The sequence below is a fragment of the Panthera uncia genome (assembly GCF_023721935.1).
Source record: "Panthera uncia isolate 11264 chromosome A1 unlocalized genomic scaffold, Puncia_PCG_1.0 HiC_scaffold_17, whole genome shotgun sequence".
Lineage (NCBI taxonomy): Eukaryota > Metazoa > Chordata > Mammalia > Carnivora > Felidae > Panthera > Panthera uncia.
Genome location: NW_026057577.1, coordinates 92,416,599 through 92,436,975, shown reverse-complemented (window position 1 = coordinate 92,436,975; position 20,377 = coordinate 92,416,599). Strand labels below are relative to the sequence as shown.

Sequence of the window (20,377 nt, the reverse complement as noted above, 5' to 3'; positions counted from 1 at the left end):
CAGTGGATTTTAGCCCATTCCTTCCCAGGGTGACTTGGCAGCCTCTGTCCTTCCCTGCCGTGCACCCAAACGACAGTGATATGCCCCCCACGCTTCTCCCATCTCCATGTCCATGTTGGTATTTTACTCCCCACCTGCTCGCTTTATCCTCATGGCCACCCTGGAATGTGGTCGGGGTCGGGGCTCCGCTCTGCCGTTTTACTGGGAAGGAGTCGGTGTGGCCAAGGTCAAATGCTCCGTGCTGCTTCCTTTAACTTGGTGCTGTGGTGGAAAGATGGCAAGTGTTGTTGTCCCGTAGACCTAGGCCTGATTCTTAGCTTCGCCACTTCCTGGCTGGGCCCCCTTGGTCAACTTGCCTCACCTCTCCGAGACTTGGTTGCCTCATCTGTGAAACAGGGCTGGTAACAGGGCAGGTATGAGTCTGGGCCAAGGCCTCATACAGAGCCGGCACACGGGGGCTCTGGCTCTTTGCTGTGAACGCAGCTCCTATCTGCAGGGGACCTAGGACCTCCCAGGTAGATCACTGATGCCCCTTTCCCTGCCCAGGTGCTGGCGGCCGAGGAGAACGTGGACTTCCGCATCCACGTGGAGAACCAGACGCGGGCTCGGGACGATGTGAGCCGTAAGCAGCTGCGGCTGTACCAGCTCTACAGCCGGACCAGCGGGAAGCACATCCAGGTCCTGGGCCGCAGGATCAGTGCCCGCGGCGAGGACGGGGACAAGTATGGTAGGTGCCGGCCCCGCCCCCCTAACTGGGCCCCTCTGAGACCTCAGGTTCAGATCCCAGCTCTGCCGCGTCCCGGCTGTGTATCTTGCACCTGGCACCGAGCCTTTCCGGCCTTCAGGTTCCTCATCTGTAAAATGGAGCTGCAGTAAGTGGTGTATCCCCCGAGAGCCTTTGTGGGGCACTAACTGAAGCTGTGAATCAAAAGTGCTTTTGCCGGCAAATGCCAGTGGTCGTGGGTAGCTGCTCCCCATGGCCTTGCTTCACCAGCCCCAGGTTCAGGTGCTCGGAGAGCGGGGAGTCTCTAGGGAATGTTATTTGGGTGCTGCCGGTGGTGCTGGAAATCGGCCTGGGGTGAGGGTGGGTGCTCCTGTGTGCAAATGGGTGTGTGTTCTGCGAGCTTGAGCTTGAACACCTGTGAGGAATGGGAGCGCTCGCTCTTAGCACCTTGGGCTATGGTCCCTTTGACCTGCCCTTGACCCCGGAACTGTCCAGCCCTCCTCTGAGATGTTTGGGAACCATCACTCACCTCATGCTGCCTCTGCAGGGGGCTGGGAGGAATGAGACACCCTGACCCCCTTCCCTCCCCAGGCCCCCTGCCCACAAAGACCCTCAGGAGTAAGAGAAACAGGACTCCAATTTCCTAGAGCTTGGAGTGGATCTTGGGAGAGGCACTGAGCAAATACTGACCTTGCCCCATGGGTTCTTGCCTTCTTAGGCCAGGATTTGGGTGGGAGGTGTCCCGGGCCCCGGCCTTGGGCAGGGGAGCCGGGGCTGTGGGTGGCCAAGGCGTGGGGCTGGGACCGGGGTCCTGTGTATGCACTGTGGGACTGCCAGCCTAGGCTTTTCTGGGATGATGCCCCGCCTGCCCGCCGGCCCCTGCCCATTGCAGTCAAGACGTGACAACAAGACAAATAATTTCTTGGACCTTTTATCTTGGACACCATTTATTTTCCCTCCGCCCCAGGGCAGGACTGACCTCATGGTAGGGCCCAAGTGCGGCAGCTGCACCGTCACTGGGGGCTGGGGCCAGCCAGGCCGGGCAGGGCTGGGCCGGGCTGGGCTCCCCGTCTCCAGGCCAGCTGCCTCCCTTCTCCCTGTGCCATCACTCTTTACTGCCTCCGTTCCCCTCCCTCCCTCCCTCTTTCCCCTTCTTCCTTTCTCAGTCTTGCTGCTGCTGCTGCTGCTTTCAACCGGTCCCTCTCTCTGAGTCCTTCTCCTATCCTTCTGGGTACTCATCCCTTCCCCTCTTTGTTTCTGTCCACCTCTTCCCCCCACCTCCCCACCATCTCTGCCCTCCCTGCCTCCCTCCCTCAGACCACAGCTCTCCAGTCCCTCCGCCCCACCTCTCTCAGGTCCTCTGCTGGCTGCCTCTCAGGGGCCTCTGTCTCTCTGTGCCCCCCGCTGTGCTGGGCAGACCCAGGTGGTGCTTTTCCCTGGGATCTGCTGTCCTCTTGCTGCCAGGGAAGGGGCAGCTGGCCGGCCGGGCGGGAGGAGGGTGCCCTCCTGGGGAGTCCCCGGAGCTCTCACTGGCCCCTCCAGGCTCGAAGAGTAGAGGGGGGTCAGACTCTGGTCTGAGCCATCTGTCCACGCCCTGAGACAGGAGGTAGGAGCTCGGGAGGGAGAGGAGCCCAGAAATGGCCACCCCCTCACTCCAGAAGTTACTTGCCTCTCGCTTCCTCTGCCTCAGCCAGAGACTTAGGGGACCTCACCTGCTGTGTGACGTCAGGCAAGTCCTTCGCCTCCTCTGGGCCTCAGTTTCCCATCTGTACAATACAAGGGTTGGACCAGAGCAGTGCTTCTTAAACATGAACATGCCTGTGAATCACTCAGGGATCTTGTTAAATGCTGATACTGATTTGGTGGGTCCGGAGTGGGGCCTGAGCGCTGCATTTCTAACCTGCGCCCAGGTGGTGTGCAGGGACCGCACTTTGAGTATCCAGGAACTAGCCCGTTTTGGCTTCTCCAGCTCCACAAACCCCAGATTTAATCACTCTCTCTCAAGGAATATGTTTATCACTCCTCCACCCCCCTGACACCCAGGGCAGCGTGGGGCTCTGCTGACTGCGGAGGCTGCTTCATTTAAGTGTCGCATTAGAAACGCAGATGAGGCGAAGGGACCCCATCTGTGAGCCCTGGGAGAGGAAGTGAGACAATGGAGCCAATTGAGGCTTCCAATCTAGATAATCAATACAAATATTATTGGGAGGGTGATTTATGTGGCCAAGCCAGCCTGGAGGATGGGGCTGTGTTAGGGGCCTGCCCTGCCTGTGGGGGATGGGCAGCCAGTAGCCCCCAGCCAGGCCGGTGCGGGGGGGGGGGGCCTCCCCAGACAGTCCGAGAGCCTACTCCCTCCTTCTCGGGACTCTGTGCAGCTGAAAGAATGATGCAGCCCACGGCTTCCATCTATGTGCAATTATAATGCAGTCGGGGACTTGCGGCAGACACCAAGTATAAACAGAATCCCCATGAACACATGGAGTCTGGAACCCCGACAGACACTCATGGCCTCAGATTCAATGGCGTCCAGAGGTGTTAGACTCTGGGCGGGCCCAGGGCACAGGCCCACCTTAGTCTGGGTGCCCTGCCCAGGAGCTCTTGGCCTGCTGCCCCCATGAGCAGTCTTTGGTGAAATCTGCATGGAGGGGAGCACACCCCCACACCATGCTGCTCTGCAAGAGGGTCTCCCCATGACTCCCTAAAGCTTTCCCAGAGCACCTGAGGGCCCTGCGGGTGGGCCAGGCTCTGGCCAAGAATGGGAGCCAGGAAGTTGGAGGTTTAAGTCGTGGGACACCTGGCAGGCCGGTGGCTCGGGACCTGGTCACCCTGCCCACCTGGGGTTCTTACAGCAGCCCCTCTCCTTCCGGCTCTTGGTCCTGGCCCCCTCTGCCTTGTAGGCAGTCACCATGTTGAAGAAACAGCACCAGACCATGCAGGACACCTGGGTTTTGTTGCAGCCGTGCCACTAAGCAGCCCGCAGAGCTTGGGGCAAGCTTGTCTGGCTCCGGGCTCCACTCCTTCCTGTGCCAAGTGAGGGTGAGAAAACCACACTCCACCTGCCTCTGGGATGGATGCACTTAAGCCCCAGGTGTGGAGGCATTAGATCCTCTTGGCCGTGGGAAGCAGGGCTGACAGTGACAGAACTGGTGTTTTAGAAGGGGAGGGCTGGGACCAACTGAGTCTGTGCTCAGGGAGCAGGGAGGGACCCTGGCACCGGGAGTGGTGGCGTGGAGGTGACTCTGCTTTGATATGCACCCTATGATTGGATATTCCTGCCGGTTTTCATTTGAAAAAAAGGTTTTTCTACTTGAGGAAAAAAAAAAATGGTAAGCACAAACCCAACATGTTGCAGAAGGCCAGGCTCCCAGGACTGACTGTGCTCGGAACAGCCCCTGGCAGGCCACTGGAGGGACTGTGTTAGCCAGGAAGGTGATCTTTGGAGGAGTCGAGCAGGTAGACTCTGGAGTTGGACAAGATTTGAGTCTAGCTCCCCCACTTGCGAGCTCGAGACCTAGGATCTGAGTTAGCCTTTCTGGTCCTGTTTGCTCTTCTGTGAAATGGGGTGATGGGAAAGAGAGCATATCTAATGCTCAAAGATTGTATGATTATTAAAGCAAAAATATAAGTAATAACTGCTTGAACTCGGTGCTGTTGTATGGGGGTGGGGGTGCCATCCTGGGCTCTGGTGGAGGTTCCCCTCTTAGGAACTGATTCCTGGGGCTTCCAGAAAGAACCTTGTCTGTCTCACTCATCAGTGGGGCCCTGGCAGGTCAGCTGCAGGCTTAAGAGGCTTCTTCAGCACGATTCCAGGTAGCGGGACTGCCTGTTCGGGCTGCTGTCTGGCCAGAGGAGGAAGGGTCTTTGGACCTTCTTGTTGGGTGCGGTCTGCTCTTTTCTTAGTTTGAACTGGGGTCCCTCACTCACTCGGCACAGAATTACTGAGCCCTGGGGACCCGGTGGTAAGACGCACCTGGTACCAGCCTTCAAGCTGCTCCCAGGCCAGAGACTGTGCTCCCTCTCAGGGGTTGACTCTGAGTAGGAAGAGTCTAGTTCTCTAACCTCCAAGTGTGACCTTGGGTCCTCCTCATTCCCTCCCTGAGCCTGGGCTTCTTCACCATGAATGGGGGCTGGGTGTGGGGGGTGGAGTTAGCAGTCCGATGGCTTCCTCGAGAGCTCAGGCATGGATCAGTCTGTGACTCCAGCTGTGGTATTGCTGTGCGGGATCATGAGGACTCAGCCTGTCCCGGCATAGGCCTGCTGAGCCGGGCCAGCTTCCTGCGTCCCTTGCTCAGCCTTGCCCCTCTGAGAACGTGAGCCCTTTGGAAATAGTGACCCTTCTGCATGTCCCCATGTCCAGTACAAGGCTTGGCAGAAAGCAGGTCCCCACTTAAAGGTTGCTGGATGAACGTATAAAGTAATTGTGGGGCGACTCAAAGCATAATCGGGGACTGACTTGTGCGGCTCACATCGAAAGACATGTGGGGTGTCCCAGGGCTTTTGCTGAGCAGATGACAAGAGTCGGGGTGAGGTGGGGTCCTCTGGTCTGCATTTCCTTCGCTCTGGCATCTGCTGGAGGGCTGTGGTGGAGAAACCAGCAGCAGGGACCCCCTACTCTGAGTCTGACGCCCATAGCCCCTTCTCCACATAGCAGTCCGAGATGTGAGACTGTGTCACAGCATTGTCAAAGGCGCTTGTCTTACTGAGATTAAAATCCCAGTTCTTGGGGCAGTGGGAAAGCCCGGAATGGCCTCGCTCCTGGCTACCACTCAAGCCTTGGCTGCACTGCCCCTTCCTTGCCCACACAGCTCCAGCCCCAGCCCCTCCCTGCCATCCCTGGACCATGCCAAGCATGTTCCTGGCTAAGGCCCTTTGCATTTGCTGTTCTCTTGACCTGACGAGGCTCTTCTCCCAGACACCCTCATGGCTTGCTCCCTGACTTCACTCAGGCTTCTGTTCAATTTTCTCCTTATCAGAGACTTCCCGTCTCTGTCTCCTCCTGGGCATATTTTTGTTCCTAACACTTATTGCTACTAGATATTCTATTATGTATTTGGCTATTTGCTCTCTGTCTCTCCTGTTACAATGCAAGCTCCTTGAGGTAGGAGGCTTTTGTCTATTTTGTCTGCTGCTGTATCGCCATGCACAGAGCCCACCACAAGCAGGTGCTCAGTAGACACTTGAGCCCAGTGAATGCGTGGACGAGCCATGTGTGCATCTGGGAGTGCTCCCCCTGGGGCAGGTGCCTGACACAGAGCTCAGGCACTCAGAACATACTTGGCAAATTAGTGCTCCCTGCCTCTCCTCTGCTGTCCTCTCTTCCTCCCTCCCATCCTTCCAGCCTGCCAGCTCTGTGTCGTGCGGTGGGGATACAGCGAGCCACAGACCTGGCTTCCCCTAGGGCTTTTGCAGCTGGGAAGGGGCATTAAAACCCCTGCCCTTTGAGCTCATGTCCCATAACTTCTGTCCCCAGTGAGAAGTGATCCCCCACACCTCGCTGACTCTGCAGCTGAAATGACCATATGAGAGCTATGGCTGGGATTAAATATAGCTCCTGATCAATCCTATTGATTTTTTTCCCTGTTCCTTTCCAGCAAGCCCACGTGGCCTGCAAACCTCCTTGGGGGACTTTAGGAGAAGGGGACTTTGGGAGAAAGGCTGTGTGTGTGTGTGTGTGTGTGTGTGTGTGTGTAGACAGTGATGTGGAGACATCTCCAGAAAGCATCTTTCTCCCCACCCCTTCCTGTCGACCTGGTCCACCTTCAGAAGGGAGGAAGGGACGACTGATTTGCTATGACCTCCCAGTGCCTTTTGTGGCAAGGACATTTCCTCTCTGGAGGACACCTGGACAGTGGCCAGCATGCAGTCAGCACTGGAACCGTAGCGGTGAGCCAGCTGCTGGTCACCTCATGCAAGGTCCAGGTGGCTCCTGGCTCCCATACTGCTCTTGCAGGTCTTGGGGGGTTTTAGCCTGAGGCTGGGGAAAAAGAAATCCCCATTCTCCAGCTTTGTTCTCTCGGGTTTCCTCTCTTTGGTTCCTGTCTCCTGTGTCTCTCTTTGTACTGTGTTTCTCTCTGGTTTCTGGCTGCCTCTCTGTGTCTTTCCCTGCTGTTTCCTACCCTTCAAGCCAAAAGTCTTCCAAGTGAGGCCCTGGATCACATGTTGGGAGGCCCCGCTAGGGAATCACACTGGAATCAATCAATCAGTCAGTCAACGTCACTTCCCTTTTCTCCACCATGGCTGGTCTGCGTGACGTCTGTCGCATTCTGCCTACCTCTGAATCTCTCGTCTGCCTCAGACTACCTCTGGAGTGACTCTGCCAGTGTCATGGGTGTTTTTTTATAGAAAGGGCTCTGTGGGCATCTCTACCTATAGCCCTCTGCCTCAAGAAAGTGAGGTCAAAGCAAAGAGCTTCCCTGGCTTGATTTACTCACCCACTGCCCCAGGAAAGGAACGGCTGCAGAGGAAGGGTAAAGCGAGGGGTGGACAGGGCGAGACCAAGACTTGTGAATTAGCCTGCCTGGGTTGTACCTCCGTCGCTGTGTAACCTTGGCACTCAGTTTTCTCACCTGTAATATGGGGATGAGGATAACAGTTCTAACCTCGGGAGATTATTGTAAGGATATTGTAAGTGAGAGGATGCATAGAGGGGAGTTAGAACAGTGGCCACGACATTATAAGCTCCAAATAAATGTTCGTTACTGATACTTTCTAGAAGGGCGGAACTGAAAGCCGGTGACTCGGAGGTCACTAGGCCTGGCCCAGAGAGGAAGAGGGTTTTTCCCTTTGTCACACAGCGAGTCTCTGCGCCTGGGGACGGGTGGGTGGGAGCTCCGGGTTCTAGCGAGAGCAGGAGTAGCACTGGAGGACACCAGTAGGGAGCAGCGTGGCCAAGGGTGTTGACTGTGGCATCACACTGGCTCCCAACATCTGCCCCGCTTTGACCAGCTGTGTGCCTTTGGGCAAGTCCCTTCACCTCCCTTCACCTTGCTTTCTTTAACCCTTAAATAGTATTACTCATATCTACTTCACAAAGCCATTTATGCATTTACTAAAATTTACTCGTTGGTCATTTACTACAGGCCAAGTTTGGGCTAGGGGCTAGAAATCACAGTGGTGGATAAGACAGATAAGCCTTTGCTCTGGTGAATCTTACCTTCCGGTAAATAGAGACAGACAATCTAAAAAGGTAGCATCCAAGACAATTTGGAGAAGAGCTCTAAGGAAAATGGAGCAGGGGGTGGGTAGAGCTGGACTGGGGAGGGTGGTATGACATTGGACCTTGTGGCCAGGAAAGGCCTCTCTCAGGGGGTGACATTTGAGTGGCAACCTAAGAGAAGAGAAGCTGCTGTGGGAAGATCCAGGTAGAGGGAACAGCAAGTGCAAAGGCCCTGAGTTGGGAGTGTGCTTGGTATGTCAGAGAGGAATAGCAAGGAGGCTTGCTGACTGGAGGGCTGTGAGTGAGGTTGGGATGTAGGAATGGTCAGCAGGGGCCAGAGCATGTGTCCCATATAGGTCCCCATGAAGAGGCTGGATTTTCAGCGAGTTGGAGATCACTTAGGAGGCCTCTAGCAGGGACGAGAGAGAATTAATTTTATATTTTTAAAGGATCTCTCTGGCAGAGGGAGGAGGCTGTTGAGTTGTGCAGTCTGGAGGGGATGCCTGGAGAGGAGGTCTGATGAGTGGAGCCAGATAAAGTTCCAAACTCCTCCTGCCTGGCCTGGTACAGGCCTCAAGAATGGAACTGAGCCCAGAAGAAGTCTTTAGCTCCTGAGAGCTGCATGTTGGGGGCTTGGGTCACGAGAAGGGGGAGCGTGATGCTGAGGACGAGGTAGGCTCTAGAGCAAACCTGGCCTGGGTGGGTGGGGTCTCTCGCTCCATCTGTCTCTCTTTCTCTCTCTCTTTCTGAGAATTGCTGCCGCTATTACTCCCCACAGACTTTACATAATTCTGGCCCAGCTCCCTCCTCATTATGTCATGCGCTGAGTGGAGTCTAGGTCACTGCAAGGCTTGCTGTGGTCGGGGAGAACAGACTGCTGGCTCCCTGGCATGGCATCTGGAGCAGACCTTCCCAAGGCTGGGGTGGGGGTAGCGAGGTTTGTGGGGGTGGAGGTGCAGCCCAGCTCCAGCCCTAGGCCTTTGGGACAGCTCAGGCAAAGGCCGGGGCTTCCTGTGCTGGGCTGTGGCTTACGAGCACTGGGGGTTGGGGGGCAGGGAACTACATCTCCCCAGAGTTAGGGGCCCTCCCCTGGAGCCCAGGCCCCATCAGAAAATCAGGTAGACCTGCTAAGTTGCTCCTTTGAACCTCAGTTTCCTAAACTGTAAAATGGGGACAGAGACACCCCAGCTCGTGGTGATGTGTGACTTCAGTGGGCTCACGTGGGAGCAAGAACGGTAGGAAATGTTCTGAGGACAGAGGTCTAGGCACATGCGGGGAGAGGGGCAGACAGAGAGGTCTGGGGTTGCCTTGGGGTTGCCTGGGCTGCGGTCCTGGGGCCTAATCCCCTTCCTACATGCTGCCTCCCATTTCTACCCCTCTTCAAGGCTCTGCCCCAATCCCGGAGAGAATCAGAATAGGCTTGACCCCACCCCCCCACCCCCACCTTGCACAGGTAAGGAGACTGAGGCTCAGAGGGGGCTGTGACTTACTCAGGGTCACACAGCCCAGCATGGCGATGATCAGACCCCATAAGTCCCAGCCCAAGGCATTTCCTGATGCACTCACTTCTCAGTGTGAGATGCCTGCTACCCTGGAGGATGCTGAAGAAGTTCAGGTCAGAGGGCATGCCTGGGGAGGCAAGTCTGGCTCTATTCTGCCCTTTTACACACATCTGATTTTTTCCCACTATGGTGCACGCGCATGAGTGTGTGTGTGTGTGTGTGTGTGTGTGTGTGTGTGTGTTAGGGGAAAACAGTTTTGTTTTGCAGTTATTAAGAAATGTAAACAATAGTTACTTGCCTTACCTGGCTTCTGAGTACAAGGGACTAAGCCCTTTCTGCCTTCATGTTGTGGAATCCTCACAATAACTTTTGAAGATTAGGGTTGATCATACCCATTTTACAGATGAGGAAACTGAGGCCCAGGGTCATACAGTTGGCAAGTGGGGCCAGGGATTTATACCCAGCTCTGTCCATTCCAAAGCTCTCGCCTTTCCCTTAACACGTGCTGGCTTCTTTAGAAGCTCCTGGGATTGGAGACCCTCTTGAACCCCCACAACCTCCATCCTGTGTGGGGCAGATGCAGAAAGCAGGCCCCGGGCTGCTCTGATGTTTGACCCTGGGTTCCCAGGGAGGGTTATAGGGAGTTTGAATTAAAGGGGAGCAGGGAGGATGCAGGGCTCATAACCCCCTATCTCACTGTTGCTTAATGTTCTCCATTCAGTGTTTACTAGGGATGGGGGAAGGTGGAGAGAAGAATGTGCCTCCCGCTCCCTCCCTGTTTCTAGAATTACTGAATTCTTGTTAGATCTTTAAATTTTATGTAAATTCTTCTTATTTTCCTTGGAAAGGTGGGGTATCATATTTTAATTAGTAGTGGTGTCAAAGGAGGGCTAGATTAATTATTGGAAATCCTGAGTTCCAGATGGTTTTAATTTTCACAGCAGGGCACCAGGGTATATATTTTTAAATTTTTTTATTAAAATCATACCTAGTGTATTTTAGGGGCACTGAGGTACACTCTTTGTGGCTCCAAAGATGCCGTATTTAGGGCTATGATTTTTGTTATGGAGAAGTAAGTCCCTTGTCACTGAAATTAAAAGTTTGCGGGTGAGGGAGGGGCAGGTGCTGGGAAGCAAAGGCTCAGAGATGGGAGGGTGAGAATTGGGGGGGGGGTCATAGGCAAAGAAGGCAGCAGTGGGAGGAGATGCTGGGGAGGGAATCAGGCACAGGAATTCAAGTCCAGAGAGGAGAGAGAGCTCAGAGAGGGTACATGGTCTACCAAAGTCACACAGCACCTTACTGGTGAGAGAATATGAATTGACAGAGGGACAGAGAGGGGTCTGGACACAGCTTGCCTATTCAAGGGACAGTCACCCTTTGACCATTTGGTGTTCTTTCTCAGTCAGGGCTTGGGACATTAGCTCTGGACACCCCTCTCCTGAGAGAGGCTCTGTGGAGAATGGATGGTTTAGTGTGGGGTCTCCTACTCCAGATCAGGGGATAGATACTGGGTCCTGATTGGGACTTCTGGGCTCCTGGAAGTTAGCCACCTTTCAGCCTTGGTGGCCTTGACTAAAGAAAGGAGAATATCCTGAAGAGAGCCTTCATTTCCCAGGGGCCTTGAACCTCCCCTCCCTGGACCTTCTCCACTTCAAGTGGCAAAAGTGTGGAGTGGGGAGGGGACACTAGCAGGGGTTCTAGATGTTTGCCTTGGGGGAAGGGGCCTTTGACCTAAATTTTGGGGGATGTAGCTTGATGTCCCCCAAGGCAGTGTGCATGAGTACCCGTGCAAACTTGCATGTGTTTGTCTGTCCCCTCGTTCCAGAGACTGCTACTTCTTTGAGGTTATTCATGTGGCTGTCTGTCCTGTTTTGGGGAACAGAGGTGAGGGGCTGGTGAGGGTGGGTGATGAGGGGAGAAGGGCACACTGGTATTTAGCCGCAAGGGGCAGAACAACCCTCCAGCTGGAGCCATCTAGGTGCCGAGTGGCGTCGAGAGAGGCTGGGGGTAGAGAACAAATGATGGACAGTCTCATGTGTCCAAGGGAAAGGGCGCTCCAATGAGACCTGTTAGATGCCACCCTCATGCCTGATGTTGGAGCAGTGAGGGTCCAGGGACAGGGTCAGGGATCTTTGCCCCTGGTAAAAAAAATGTGTCTTGTTCTCCTTCTGCCTTTCGAAGCCCAGCTCCTAGTGGAGACAGACACCTTCGGTAGTCAAGTCCGGATCAAGGGCAAGGAGACGGAATTCTACCTGTGTATGAACCGGAAAGGCAAGCTCGTGGGGAAGGTGAGTGATGGTCTGGGATTCCCTGGGTGTTATCTCCCTGGCATCCCTGGGTAGCTGGCACGGGGTGCTGGGGGCCCTGTCAGCCCCAAAGGGAAAACGGGAGGGGGGGGTATGTGTGTGTATGAGATTCCAGCTGTACCCTCTTCCTTTAGCCCCTTCTCTGCCACCATATCATAGCCTACCAGGCAAAGGTACCCACGGCTATGACTTTGGGGAGCACGTAGGGTCCTGGTCCCTCCTGCTGGGTGTAGACTTCGAGGGGTTTGGGGGCTCCCTGCCTACATGCACCTGCTGTCTAGGAACAGGGATGCAGCCGGCCTTCCCTTCCCTTCCCTTCCTATTCCTTTTCTCTTTTCTTTCCTCTTTCCCCAATTCCTGTAATAACACATAGTTTCGTTTCCCTGAAACCTCCAGCTCTTCCCCTCTTCCCCTTCTTCCCCTCCTCCACACCCTAGTGGCTGGGGAGAGTGTCACAGGCCAGAGTATTGTTGCTTATTATTTGTTAATAATAACAGGACCAAAAGCTTCTGTTAATTGAGCACCTACTTTCTGCCAGGCACTGTGCAAAAAATACTCCCAAATAATCCCACGAGGGCCGTACCACTACCATCCTCACTTCGCAGATGAGAAAGCCGAGGCTTGGCCCCCGCCCAGGCACTTGTCCCGGGTCCCACACTAGAGCTGGGCGGGGATTCAAAGCCCAGTTTGGAAGGCAGAGGTTCCAGCCGCACTGCCCACACCGACTGAAGCCGCTCGCTCACCGAGCACAGTAATAGTAATCGGCAGAGCGCGGCCCCGGGACGCCCGGGAGTGGTTTTAATTAGTGATTCACTTTCCGCGTCCCGGGGCGGCCGGCCGGCCGGCGAGGGGATCGGGGCAGGGGCGGGCCGGGCGCCGGGTCCCCTGGCCTGGCCGTGCGTTTCCTGTGGCGGCGCTGCCCGGCCCCGCGTCAGGCGCTTTGTTCTCCTGCCCGCCCGGGCCGCCTCCCAGGCCCAACCTGCCCGCGGCTGGACGCTCGGCTTCCTTTGCTCGCGGCTTCCAGGAGGGGCGCGCGGCAGCCCGCCGTGCCCGGTGCCCGCGCCCCCGCCCCCCCCCCCCATCCCGTCTGCGCGCTTCCCGGCAGCTTGACCCCAGGAGGGCCGTGCTGGGGTCAAAAGAGCAGCCCCGCTCCCCGCTCCCCGCCGCCGGCCGCCCACCGCCCGCCTGCCCGCCTGCCCGCCCGCCGGCTGGCCGCTGAGTCACCGCTTCCACAGGAGCCGGCTCCGATTTCCTGCCCCCTCGCCCTCTCTCCCGTCATTAATATTGGGGACGGTTCAGCTGGCGCTGGCTCTGCCGGCTCGGCGCAGCCCAGGGAGGGCCCCCTCCTTCCCGCCCCCCGCCTCGCGGCATTTCCCCCATCCCCGTGCAGGCGTCCGTCTTCTGGGCTGGCCCCGAGGATGCCCCCAAATCCACCTGCCCCAGGATCGCCCTGGGCAGGCCCCCTGTTGGCCTCTGCCTAGCTCAGCTCCCCTTACTGCCTCCCCCCCCCCCCGGGGCAAAAAGCCACAGGCTCTTGGGGTGCTGTTCCATCACAGCCTCCTAGGCAGTCAGGGGCCAAGGTCCTGGGGTTACCCCTCCGAACTTCACTGCTGCCACTGCCTCTGTTCTGACCTCATACTTTGCCCCAGCTGCCCCAGGGCTGCCAGCCTCAGGCTTTTGCCTTTGCCCACTAACCACCGTCAGCTTTCTAAAGCGCACCCCCTGTCCTCCACCCCAACTCCTGTCAAAACCCATCCCTGGGTCCGCACCATCTACCATCTACCAGAGAAAGGCCACACTCTCTGGGGAGACACACAAGGCCCTGGGAGCGGGGGGGTCTCCCTGGCCTCACAGCCCTGCCACCTATCCTCACATTCTTAAGCCACAGACACATAACACTGTGAACTGCCACCCCCCTGGACCGGACCTTCCGGCTGTGTACAAGCCGTTCCCTCTGCCCAGGTTGCCCTTCCCTCTGTCTATCTGCCCCGAGTCCTGCTCAGCCTTCCACAGCTTCTTGCTTCCCTGGCCCCTCGTACAGCACACCCACCCTGGAGCCCACAGTCCCTCACACAGTCCTCTGTCACCTATTGCTAACCTGAGTTGTCACGTTTGTGTGCCTACGCCTCCCAGTTAGATTGAGAGCTCACCGAGGGCTGATTCTGGGTCCAGCCATCCATGCTGTGTGTACCTGGCCTCTCAGAAGCACCCACCAAAGAAGTAGAAAAATAGTTCATGCTTTCCGAGGTTGGTCTTAACCTACCGCCAGAATTATTCACGTCAGGCCGGGGAGTCAAGTGCCCTAACTGCTGAGCCTCAGTGTTCTCCTCTGTAAAATGGCAGTGATCATGCTGGCATTTACTGGCACTTGTTAAATATTCCTTCCCTTTCCCTTTGAAGCCAGGCCATGACGTTACTCCCTCGCCTGTGGGAAGGAGGACCTTTGTGGCCTCAGCTTAGGCTCTGGCTCCTTTGGAGTGGCCTAACAGGATAGCTTTCTTGGGTGGTCTTGGCCGTGGGTGCCAACCTTGCACCCTTGTCTTTGGCCCTGGTAGGGCACGTGCGTTGAGCCCCCAACAGAGACCATTCAGATGTTCTGGGCCCTGGCTGTAGCTTCTCTGTTGTAACAATCACACACCAAGTCTCTGTGCTGAGCCCCTGCGTGCTCAGGCAGCCCCTTTTCTTCTTGTCACCTTTCTGGACCCCACAACCATCCCACTCCTGGGAAGGAGTACACCCTTTCATTCCATAAACAGTTGCTAAGTATGAAGCACTGTGTGCCAGGCATTCCCCCCACCTCCCCGTCTCTGACTGTTCAACCCAATCCCCTGTGTGATCCCTGGTGAACCCTCTTTGGGCTGAGGCAACATACGGCCCCAGACCTTTCAGGGCAGAGGGGTACCCTGCCCACCACCCCATCTTTGTGAGGACTGTTTCATTTGTAGATGACTGAAACCCAACTCAAAAGGCCTTAAGCAAAAAAGGAATTCTTTTGGCTGACAAAACTTAAAATGTCCAGGGGGTAGTTGTAGCTTCAAGTTAGACTGGATCTAGGGGCCAAATGATGTCATCAGGATTCGGTCTTCAGATCAAATAGAAGGAATGGGACTCTGGTTTGGAAAGGAGGAGGTTGGAGGTAGTGGGCAGGGAGAGATGCTCAAATTCTACTTAATCACCCAGGTCCTGGGATGGGATATTCACTCACTCCGTAAACACTGATGATCTGCCTTGCCCGAACCAATTGAGTCAGCATTTCTGGGGGTGAAGCCCAAGCACGGGTTTTTGTTTTTGTGTTTGTTTTTAAAAAACCTTGGCAGGCAATAAGCAGGACCTTGGAGGTAGTCGGGAGCAGAGGTGAGGGTCAAGCCCAGGTGCAGCCTGCCATTTAACTTCATATCTGCTATGTCTGAGTTCATGGGGGGGACTTATGACCGTCACTGGCACCATGGCTCCCCCCCAAGGAGCTCCTAAGGTCTCGGGTGCTGGGAATTTCGGCTCTCATAAGTAACCCCAAACCTGTACAAGCACATGTGCTAGCTCCTTGCATATCCGAGACCTTGCTTCATGCTGATGGTGGCTGTGTGGGCCCTGGGGAGGTGAGGTGCCTTGATAGTTGGTGCCCGCTCTTCCATACCCTTTCTCCTCATGGACCTCTCCAGAACTGGGCAGAGGGGAAATGAGCTGCAGTGGCAAATGCAGGTTAAAAGCCGGCTCTGCCTCTTACAAGCCCCATGACCTTGGGCAAGCCCTTTTACCCTTTTCTTCTCACAGAGAGAGAGAGTCTACCTCAGCAAGTCGAGAGGATTAAATGAAATAATGCATGTGGAAATGTCTGGCCTATAATTGACAATCGATAAATGCTGAAGGAATGAGTGAATGAATGAGGAGGGAGACCAAGTGGGCCTGGCCCTCTGCTCGCTGTGTCCCCTTCTCAGCACATCCCCCAGGAGGGCCTCTCACGGCTCATGACTGACTGTCTCTGGGACATTAGTGAGGGGTCTGGGACGCAAAGGCTACTTTCTTTTAGAGGAAAGCCCTTTGGTGAGTCTATCCCAGAACCCTTCATTCGTTTGACCACCTGTGCCCGGACCTGTGCTGAGCCCTGCGGGCAGCTGACAAGTGGTCCTGACCTGCTCAAGCTCTTGGGCTAGTGAGGAGGCAGGCAGATATGGAATTGCTCTGTTGGGGTGGGGGAGGAGGAATGGGTGCCAAGGGAAGAAGATGGAGTACGTGAATCCACTCAAACTGGATACTTGAATGGAGTCTTAAAGGAAGAAGAGGAAATGCCCAGGGAGATAGAAGGCAGTGAAGGAAAGCTTCCTGGAGGAAGTGGTTACTGAGCGGAACCTTGGAGGACGAAAGCAGTCTTCCAGGCAGTGGCAGGCATTCTGTGATGGGGAAACAGCACGGTAGAGCCTTTGCTCAGTTTGCTGTCACTGTTCCATGGAGACTGGCCAAAGGACCTGGGCCCAGGTTGGATAGGCAGCTTCCAGAATTATCCATGGGGGGCCCAGAGACCACTCCCGTCTACCTTGCACATATGCCCCACTTCCCTCACAAGAGTTCCTCACTGCCCAGCCCCACCCCGTGCTGCCCGACACGCACTGTCTTCTGGGTCCTACATGTCTTCCAGCCCCACCCCCTGCCCGTTCCGCAGCCTCCTCGAAGGATCTCATCCTCCAGACAATGTTTTCTTACCCTGCCTGTCCCTTTCTGCAAAGTTCAGCACTTTGTCTGCAGGGCCCGAGCCTGCCCTCCACTCAAAGGTGAACATTCCTGGAAGCTCCAGCCTGTTTTCCACTTCAAACAAAAGGCTGGAACTCGCACCTCAGTCTCCACGCACGGCCAGACCGCTGGGCTTCCAACTTGGCGGGGCATCCGTCCATAACGAGGAGTGGGCCTGGCCTAAATTTGGAGATGTTAGTTGGAAACTCAAGTGCTGCTAATTCAGGCCTTCCAACTCTGTGCACTTCCCACTCTTCTACATGGACCAGTCCGGCCGGCTCGGGGAGGAGGTTCAAAGCCCTGCCTCCCACCATCCTTTGTCCAGAGCCGATCCAGGGAGGGAGGCCAGAACCATCTGAACCACCTGCTTTTCAGAAATAGTTTAGCAAGTTCCTGCTGTGTATGAGGCTCATTTACAAGCGTCATTCCTCACATTTCTGTGACGCAAGGGTCGCCGTCCCAGTTTGGTAAGATGAAGAATCCGAGGTCTAGAGAGTGGAATTAACTAGCCTGAGGTCACGTGAGGAAGTGTTCGAGTCGATTCAACTTCTGACTCCTTGCCTGGCATCCCTTGTCTCCTGGGCAGTTCACACATCTGCTCGGGAGCCTGCAGTCTCAGAACCAAGGGCATAGGCTTTGGCGTTTGGCCATGTAAAAACTCGTATGTTTGGAGGTCCCCACCCCTCTTCACACCAAACACTTAAAATGCACCATATCCCATATTAAATGGAATTGAAATTTAACTATATGGCAGTGGGGTTGAGTGGCAGTGCAGTAGCTGACTTTGTATCAGGTTTTGTGCACATCTGCGGGGACTCTTTCTGTTGCAAGTGACAGAACATAATCTCAACTACTTTAAAGGAAATGAGACATTATTGGCCCACATCACAGTGAGGTAATGAGCTGCAGCTGCTGCTTGGTCCAGAGCCCAAAGGATGTGACCAGAACTTGATTTCTCTCATTCTCTTCATCTTGGCTTCACTTTCTCTGTGTTGGCTTTGTTGTCAGATGGCGTTTCTCCTCATGGTGGTAAAATGGCTGCCTTTGCTTCAGCCTCACATTTTCCTCGTGTTTAAATCAGCCTATGTGTTTGGGGATTGCTTATACAGGGGTCTTTAGGAACATTCTGATTGGATGGCTCACACCACATGCCCAGCTCTGCCCCAGTCACAGGAATGTTTTATTGGCCAGGTCTGGGTCTCGTGTACTAGCAGAGTTGAGGTGGGAGCCCTTGGCTGTAGGGTGGAGAGTGGGGAAGGGCTGGATTCCTGAATGACGAGGGAATCTATTACCTAATTGGCTGGCAGGGAAGAAGGCAGGGGCCAATATGACAAGTCCACTCCACAGACCGAGGAAGTGAAGTTGCTCAGGTCAGGCCCTCTCTACGCTATTGCGCCAACCCTCAGTCACCTGTCTGTACCCGGGCCACACAGCCTGCCCCTCACACCCACCCTCCCTGTCTCACCTCCTTCTTCTCTTGCCTCCTCCAGCCCGATGGCACCAGCAAGGAGTGTGTGTTCATTGAGAAGGTCCTGGAGAACAACTACACAGCCCTGATGTCCGCCAAATACTCTGGCTGGTACGTGGGCTTCACCAAGAAGGGGCGGCCACGGAAGGGTCCCAAGACCCGGGAGAACCAGCAGGACGTGCACTTCATGAAGCGCTACCCCAAGGGACAGGCAGAGCTGCAGAAGCCCTTCAAGTACACCACGGTGACCAAGAGGTCCCGGCGGATCCGCCCCACGCACCCAGGCTAGGCTGGCCCCACCGCAGCCCCCCAGGCTGCCCCCAGGCCCACACTCACACTCACAGAGAACTGCATCAGAGGAATATTTTTACATGAAAAATTAGGAAGAAGCTCTATTTTTGTACATTGTGTTTAAAAGAAGACAAAAACTGAACCAAAACTCTTGGGGGGAGGGGGAACGATAAGGATTTTATTGTTGACTTGAAACCCCCTGTCTATGACAAAAGACTCACGAGAAGGGACTGTTGTCAACGCACAGGTGCTTGTCTCTCTCTAGGAACCGACAACTCTAAACTTGTCCCCAGAGGAGGATTTGAATGAGGAAAACGACACTCTGAGAAACCAAAGTCCTTTTTCCCAAAGGTTCTGAAAGCAAAGAACAAAAAAAAAAAACAAAAACAAAAACAAAACAAAAAAAAAAAAAAAGAAAAAAAAGAAAAAAAGAGAAAAACAAAGAGAAAGTAGTACCCACCCCCAAACTCCCTTTCTTCTCCAATCCCCCGTCCCTGTCCCAATCTCCAACAAAAATCGCTCTCTGGTTTGCAGTCATTTATTTATTGTCCGCTGCAAGCTGTCCCGAGACACCGCGCAGGGAAGGCGTGCCCCTCGGGAATTCTCGGCGCCTCGACCTCCGACCTCCGACGACAGACGGCCTCGTCCAATCAAGTGACCCTGCATTGCTCGCAGTTCTGGAGGATGCTGCTATCGACCTTCCGTGACTCACGTGACCTAGTACACCAATGATAAGGGAATATTTTAAAACCAGCTATATTATATATATTATATATATATAAGCTATTTATTTCACCTCTCTGTATATTGCAGTTTCATGAACCAAGTATTACTGCCTCAACAATTAAAAACAATCGACAAATTATTTAAAAAACCATGAGGTGAGTGGTGGCAGGCGGGGCGAGGGGAGGCGTGCAGAGCTCAGGCAGGGTGGCCTGTTTGTGTTTCATTCTTCTTGGTCTTTGCGCTGAGAGCTGGGGCCTCACTCATTCATTCATTCACTGATTCACTCCCCGCCCCCCCCCCCGCCCCCACCCCACCACCTCCCCTCTGCTTCCATCCCACCGTGCTCCCATGCACTGTTCTAGGCCCTGGGAATGCAGCCTTAGACAAAGAGATCTTTACTTCTGGAAATCCTTGCCTTCAGAGAGATTACATTCCAAGGAGTCACCAGTCATAGGGTCACATACATTTGCTCGGCACCTCCTGTGTTATTCTGTGTACTGGGCATGTATCAAAGAACATACCAGAAAAATTCCAGCCTGCAGGGAACGTCACGTATTCACCGATTCATTGCTTCATTCATTCATTTATTGATGGAACCACTTATTCAACCTATATTTATTAAGGCCTTACCAAGTGCCAGGGACTGTTTTAGGTACTGGGGATTCACCAAAGACCGAAACAGACGAAAAATCATGGAGCTTGCAGTCTAGGGGTTATTGCTGGAGTCATTTGTGCAGCCGGTATCTGGGATTCTGCCAGAAACGGGCTGAGGAGGGAGCGGGGCCCTGTTCTGCATCTGGTGGCAGTGGGGTCAGAGGGCCCAGGTCCACTCTGAAGACCTTAGATTCTCATGTGCTGGAATGTAAGGAGTCTGTCTGCCTCTAAAACTTTCTTCTAGGTCTTCTTCCCCAGGGCCTGGCCAGGATGTAGGCAAGAGGCCGGGTTGGTCTTGGGGTAGGAAGCAGATTGGGCAGGAGGTTGACTGAAGAGGAAGATGCCTTCTGTGGGGTCCTGCTGCTGTCACCTGCCTCCCTTGAAACCTCCTCCTGCCAAAACTGTCCAGAAGTCCCCAGTGAGGCCCTACAGAGAGGAAGGAAAGAGGGGGGTGGGAGCATCTTGGTAAAGGACTCCTGGCTGGATCGGGGCTTGGCTTCTGAACTGTGTGCTCCCTCTGCAACATACCTCAGAGCTCGGGTCAAGCACAACTCCCGGTTCTGCCCTTCCTCCCTGCATTATCAGGGTCCCTCCCCATCCCTGGGCCCTGTCCCGCGTGTCACAGCACATTTCCTTAGGATTTTGTGAAGCCCTTTCAGGTGCACCATCTCATTGTAACCTCAGGACAACCTGCGAGGAAGATACTATCATTATACCCATTTTTCAGAAACATTTAGCAGCTTCCCCAAGGTCACAGAATAGGAAAGGGCTGGGGCTGGTGTCCAAATCCTACACTCTCCAGGATTGCAGTAGCTGCCACCTGGT

At 54.8% G+C, this 20,377-nt stretch overlaps 1 protein-coding gene across 1 annotated transcript in view; it reads left to right on the top strand.

Moving 5' to 3' along the window:
* Positions 1-19,041, top strand: part of FGF18 (fibroblast growth factor 18) — a 32,580-nt gene extending 13,539 nt beyond the window's left edge. The window contains exons 3-5 of the mRNA XM_049647785.1: positions 547-727; positions 11,564-11,670; positions 17,904-19,041. Of these exons, the coding sequence (XP_049503742.1) occupies positions 547-727; positions 11,564-11,670; positions 17,904-18,170 (555 nt within the window). The 3' untranslated portion in view covers positions 18,171-19,041. The remainder of the gene's footprint in view (positions 1-546; positions 728-11,563; positions 11,671-17,903) is intronic.
* The last annotated feature ends 1,336 nt before the right edge of the window (positions 19,042-20,377 follow it).